General features: G+C 35.4%; 1 protein-coding gene across 1 annotated transcript; it reads left to right on the plus strand.

Annotated features, from left to right (window-relative positions):
• Positions 1 to 2,963: 2,963 nt before the first annotated feature.
• Positions 2,964 to 6,560, plus strand: LOC125217901 (receptor-like protein 52). Its single transcript, XM_048119476.1, is given in 4 exon segments — positions 2,964 to 4,299; positions 4,580 to 4,651; positions 5,027 to 5,646; positions 5,648 to 6,560. Coding segments are annotated over 4 exon segments (2,712 nt in total). The 3' UTR covers positions 6,332 to 6,560.

A 6,560-nucleotide genomic window follows, 5' to 3' on the forward strand; every position in this document is an offset into this window, starting at 1 on the left:
TTTAAAAATGCTCTCCGTGGGTGTTGAACCCGTATCTTTCAGAAGGATGTAAAGCCTTATGCCGACCATTCTACCGGTGGGAAACAAAGTTCAATTTGATTTTTTGGGGGACGTATAATAATATATAGTATTATTTCAATATTTTGGGGGTACACTTGTACCCCCTTGTCCTGGTGTAGATCCGTCAGTGCCCACAAAAGATGTCACATTTCCCTTTTTGGAAAAATTCTCTCTCACATGAATATAAAAATTATATTTTCTCTCTTCATTTAACACACAAACAAAACCTCCTAAAATCTCGTGCCGTCCCACAAGTGTGACATCTTTTGTGGGATGGAGGAGTACTAAAAAAGGAAGAAAATAAACTATATCTGAAAAAGGAAGAAAATAAACTATATCTAAAATATAAAAACTATATATTATGTAAAATGGAATAAGTATCTCAAATAGAGAAAAGAATGATAAAAGTTCAAAGCAATACTATGTAAAATGGAATAAGTATCTCAAATAGAGAAGAGAATAATAAAAGTTCAAAGCAATTCTTGAATTGTACTTCGCTGGGGTCGAACTCTAGTTCGAGCCGCACCACTTACTCTTTTGGTAATATTAGTCTCAATATGGTACTCTCTCCGTTCCACATAATTTTACACATTTTGATCCGGCACGGATTTTAAGAAATGTAATGGAAAGTGAGTTGAAATAGTTGGTGGGATGTGGGTCCTACTTTTAAAGTATTAGTTTTATAATAAAATGTAAGTAGAAATGAGTTAGTGAAATATGGAGTCCACTACCAAAAATGGTAAAAATGAAATGGGTAAAATTATATGGGACTGCCTAAAATGGAATATTGGGTAAAATTATGTGGGACGGAGGGAGTATTAAGTAATCAACTATTTGGGTGTACAATTGTACCCCTTGTTATGAGCTGAATCCGCTAGTGGTTTCACTAAACAAGACTTGTTAATAGTCTTCGTACCTTCAGCCTTAGCCCCAATCACACTCCACAATTAAGTTTGATTGCGGAACCTTGACTCATTTTTATAGTGAGACTTGACTGGGAAAATATAATACGGTATTACATTACTCCCTCCGTTCCAGATTTGTAGTAACATTTTGCCATAAAACTCCGTCCCACATTTGGAGTAACATTTAAAATTTACCATATTTGGACATAAAATTTTACCTCATTATTTAATAAAATTACACCCAAATGTCATTATCTACATTAAAATAAATCAAAACAAAAATAAAAAACCAAAAAGTCAAAGAGGGACCCACCTTCAACCAACTCACTTCATTTATTACATACTTCATCATCTCACTTCATTTATTACACACTCCATCATCTCACTCCACCATCTCACTTCATTTATTACACACTCCACCTCTCACTTCATTAATTACACACTCCACCAATTCATTAAAACTCATGCCATTACTAAATGTTACTACAAATGTGGGACGGAGGGAGTATTACTTAACTGAAAACAGCCTAATGATTTAATTAAACTGGCCCTAGAACTTTTATTTCCAGCCTAACTAGCCCATCTTATTCCTCCAATTTAATTAGTAGCCCAAAAAGAGTGGCCCAAAGTGACAAAAGAAAGAGGCCTAACTCAAAAAATCAAAAAGAAAAAAAAAGTCCAACAAAAAGTTACTCCCTTCCGTCACTTTCGGTACTCGCTCATCTCTCTTTCTCTCTCTTTCCCTCCCTTCACCACCAAAACCACTCCGATTGTATGAAAACGAACTGCCGAAAAATTCACTCTCTCTTTTAATAGTTAATTTTAAATTTATTTTAAATATTCTTATTTTTGTCTTTTCTTAATGTACTAAAATGTCTTTATGTATATTTTTGCCCCACCTAGATAGAATATCTGGCTACATCCCTCCCGCTCCCAACAAAAAAATAGTATTAAATTTGCCAAATGCAGTCCAACTAATATTTGGTGTTGTTTCAAATATAAATTTCAAGATTAATCCTCAAATTTAAATACGCTGATTACACTTTAATTAATTTCCACAAGAAGCAATTATTTCTCTCAACAAAACAAATCACACTACACAAGTATGACTATTTAATCAACGTATGCACTTCCCTTCGCGCAATCAACAATAATTAGTCACTTGGTGTTAGGCCAAGTACTACAATAATTCATCACCACATCCACTTGATTACTTACACAAGGTTCGTATTTTGTTAGGTTCATAAAGAATTAAAAGAACTCATCGTGCTCCAAAAATATTATTCGTGCAAATCTCATATTTAATTCCTTGCTCTGCAAGAATTTAAATATTATTTTCAGAAAATTCCTTTAACTCTCGCGTTCATAAAAAAAATTTAATATCCAAAAATTGCAGATGTTACAGTATAGGACCAAAAAGTTTATATAGGCAAATGTACGCGATCAATTTTGAACTTTATTGTATTTGTTATTATAAAGTTATTTTCTATGTAGCTTATCCTCCAACGCCTTCTCAAAATGAACTATAAATGGTTTATTCTAAATATAAATGTAATATAGGAATAATATATTAGACCTCATGTGATCTGAACATAAACTAAATGGTTTTAAATAAAGTATTTGTAGTATCACACCGGTCTTAATATAAATGTAATATAGGAATAAATCACAAATTTGACTCATTGAATGTAAACAACTTTTAGTCATATCACCAATAAAAAAGCTTGACTATTCCATGGAAAAGAATATGTGATTCACTTAAAATCTTGTACACAATTATGTTTCCCATTCAATCATTTCTTTTCAAAAGTAGTTTGCCGTGTAACCATTCAACACGCCTAACTTTGCCGTGTTTTTTAATCCTAACTTTTTGTTTCAGTTTATTGTTTTTACTCATTATTGTTGGAATATATTATTTTATTTTTGAGTTAAAGGTCATCTCCTAGTTTGCATATAAATAGGCAAATGAAGCAGAGTAGATAGGCAAAAACATCAGCAATGAAAACAACATACCTTTTTCTTACATATCTTTCTCTCATAACACTGAGTCTATGTTTGTTTCCTTCAAGAGCAACAACAAGTGAAGCAGAGGCTTTGATGAGATGGAAATCCAGCCTATCATCTTCTGCTTCTCTCGACTCTTGGTCCATCAACAACATCAGCAACCACTGCAGATGGATTGGCATTCACTGCAACGACGAGGGATCTGTCTCTGGTATTGATCTCTCCGGTGCAGACCTTGCAGGGACATTGGACCTGTTCCATTTCACTGCATTGCTGAATCTCACCACTTTTAACCTCAGTTGGAATGCTCTCAACGGTTCCATACCAGCTGCTCTTGGCAACCTCACAAGCCTCACTCTCTTGGACCTCTCCACCAATCTGTTTTCGGGCGCCATTCCACCAGAGATCGGCCGCTTGACAGAGCTTCGATACCTGAGCATCTCCTACAACTCTATGGATGGAGAAATCCCATATCAGATTGGCAATCTGAGCAAGGTGCGCTTCTTGGATTTGGGCGTTAATCTCTTTGAAACTCCTGACTGGTCTCGATTTCCCACTTTCCCTTTCCTAACACACCTTAATCTCTATCTCAATGAACTCACCTTGGAATTCCCACACTTCATAACCACATGTCTCAACCTTACTTTTCTTGATTTGTCACAAAACAACTTCACAGGCCAAATTCCTGAATCATTGTTCACCAATTTGGTTAAACTTGAATATCTTCACCTCAGCAGCAATGGTTTTCAAGGCCCCCTGTCACCAAATATCACTAACCTCTCCAAGTTGAAGGATCTTAGCCTTGCCAACAACTTATTCTCTGGCAACATTCTTGATTCAGTAAGCCTTATTCCAAGCCTGCAAAATCTAGAGCTGTACAATAATTCATTTATAGGAGAAATCCCTCCTTCTGTAGGCCTACTCACGAATATCCAAAGACTAGATCTTCGAATGAACAACTTCAATTCCTCCATTCCCCGAGAGCTCGGCCTGTGTAACAAGCTGACCTACTTAGATTTATCCCTGAATTCACTCTCGGGGCCATTACCGCCATCCTTATCAAATCTGGCCAATTTATCTGAGTTGAGACTATTTGGGAATAGCCTGACTGGTGAAATATTGCCACGTTTCATTACGAGTTGGAGAAAATTAATCTGGCTAGCAATCGAAGACAATGAATTCAGTGGGGAACTTCCATCAGAAATAGGCTTGCTCACAAACCTCGATTATCTGAATCTCTCTAATAACTCGTTTTCAGGCAGCATCCCACCAGAGATAGGAAACCTACAAAATTTGGATACGCTATACCTTTCAACCAATAACTTTTCAGGTGAACAATGGAACTTGGAAAACAATGCTTTATATTCCTTGGCAATAATGGTTTCACTTGCAATATACTAATTAATTTTCAACTTGACATATCCTTAGTGAATTTCTTATTCTTTTTAATACCGGTTTGCAACGATCATCAGTTTGAATTAAATACTTTTTTTAAAAATGCAATGCATTACTCATAAATTTGCTATTAAAATGTTTTGCATCTACGTATTTTAAAAGTATAAGAATTTTGATTTATATTCTTATTTGACTTTAAAATAAATTGTTTATAGGTCCAATACCATCCACCATTGGAAATCTTTCAAGTCTGGGTTTCTTATATCTCTCTTCCAACAAATTAAATGGTGAGCTTTCATCCCCTATCTACTACTTGACATATCTTGAATAATCTTGACAACAAATATATAGATTTTGTGCCCTCCCTCTACCACAAAATGTTACTCCCTCCGTCCACTATAAGGAGTACCATTTCTTTTAAATCAAATGTGAGTGGAATGAGTGAGTGATATATGGGGTCTATTATCATTTATAGTAAAAATGAATCGACACTCCTATTTGTAAATGGGCAAAATGGAAATATGGGCCTCTAATGGTATGTGGGGTCTAATGCAGATAACAAACATATTGTTACTAAGAGTAGAATGCCATGCATGTGTATTTTAGGTATGAATATATTTTATTTATATCCTTCTTTTATCTTCCACATAAATTGTTTGAAGGTCCAATACCATCCACAATCGGAAATCTTTCAAATCTGGAGTTGTTACAACTCTCTTCCAACAAATTAAATGGTGAGCTCCCATCATCCATCTGCAAGTTGCCACACCTTTTTGATCTTCTTCTCTCAAATAATACTTTGGAAGGAAGACTGCCGCGGTGCTTCCGAAACTTTAGCAGATCATTGACCATCTTTCACCTAAACGAAAATCAATTTAGTGGCCTCATGCCATCCACCCTTTCTAAGAAATGTAATCTTATGTCCATCAATTTGGGTAGTAACAAATTCCACGGACGATTACCTAAATCCTTAATCAATTGCCGAAGGCTAAGGGGTCTCGACATTGGAAATAATAGTATACAAGACGAATTTCCCTTTTGGATGGAACGCCTTCCCAAGCTTAAAGTGCTAGTGTTGAAGTCTAATAAGTTTGATGGCAACTTATCACTTCCTTCACCAACGAAACTTCCATTTCCTATGTTACAAGTTCTAGATATATCTCATAATGCATTTGTAGGCTCTCTGCCTGAAAGGTATTTCAAGAATTTCAGAGCAATGATAGAGGAAAAGCATAGAGAGGGCACAAAGAGTTTCTATGACACAAAAAAAAAACGAGGTTGACGACAACTATTATCTATATTTTGTGGATATGATAGTCACTTTGAAAGGTCAAGATCAGTTATTGAAAAGACTACTTGAAACCTTCACAACAATTGATTTGTCCTCCAATAAATTCTTTGGGAATATTCCACCTTCCATAGGAAATCTTAAGATTCTCAAATACTTGAACCTATCACACAATAGCCTCATAGGACATATACCTTCATCTCTTGGAACCTTGAGTGAACTCGAATCGTTGGATTTGTCAACAAACAAACTGGATGGAGAAATTCCAAGTGAATTGACAAGGTTGACATTTCTTGCGAAATTAAACCTTTCAATAAACAATCTTGTTGGGAAAATACCGCGATCCAATCAATTCTCCACATTTGAGAATGATTCATATATGGGAAACTTGGGATTGTGTGGACTTCCATTGACAAGAAAATGCAAAGATGATGATGGGCAATTGATGCAGTCTGCAGAAGAAGAGGGTGATGATAAATATGAAATCATAGATGGATTTGGTTGGCGATGTGTTGTGATGGGATATGGAAGTGGATTCGTAGTTGGGATTGGAATTGGATACATGATTATAAGGAGTGGAAGGCCAAGATGGTTAGTGGAATTCTTTTTTGGGGTTGGTTATACATATAAGACGAAGAAAAGAAACAACAGAGCTGCACTAACACAAAGGGGAACTTAGATCTAAAGAAAAAAGGAGGGTTGTGTGCTTTCCTTGTGATTAATTTGGGACTCTTTCCTTGGTTGTTTCGAATTACTTTTTTTACGTTTTTGGATTTCATGAGAGCTTGTGTTCGAGTTGTGTTTCTACTTCTGTGGTTGTGTTCAATTTCAAATTTGGAGTTGTTGCAGTGTATAAAATTATGTTAAGAATTAAAGTTAATTTATGTTGTGTATTTTGCAAACTAGTA

Source organism: Salvia hispanica, chromosome 1, assembly GCF_023119035.1.
Source record: "Salvia hispanica cultivar TCC Black 2014 chromosome 1, UniMelb_Shisp_WGS_1.0, whole genome shotgun sequence".
NCBI classification, from domain to species: Eukaryota; Viridiplantae; Streptophyta; class Magnoliopsida; order Lamiales; family Lamiaceae; genus Salvia; species Salvia hispanica.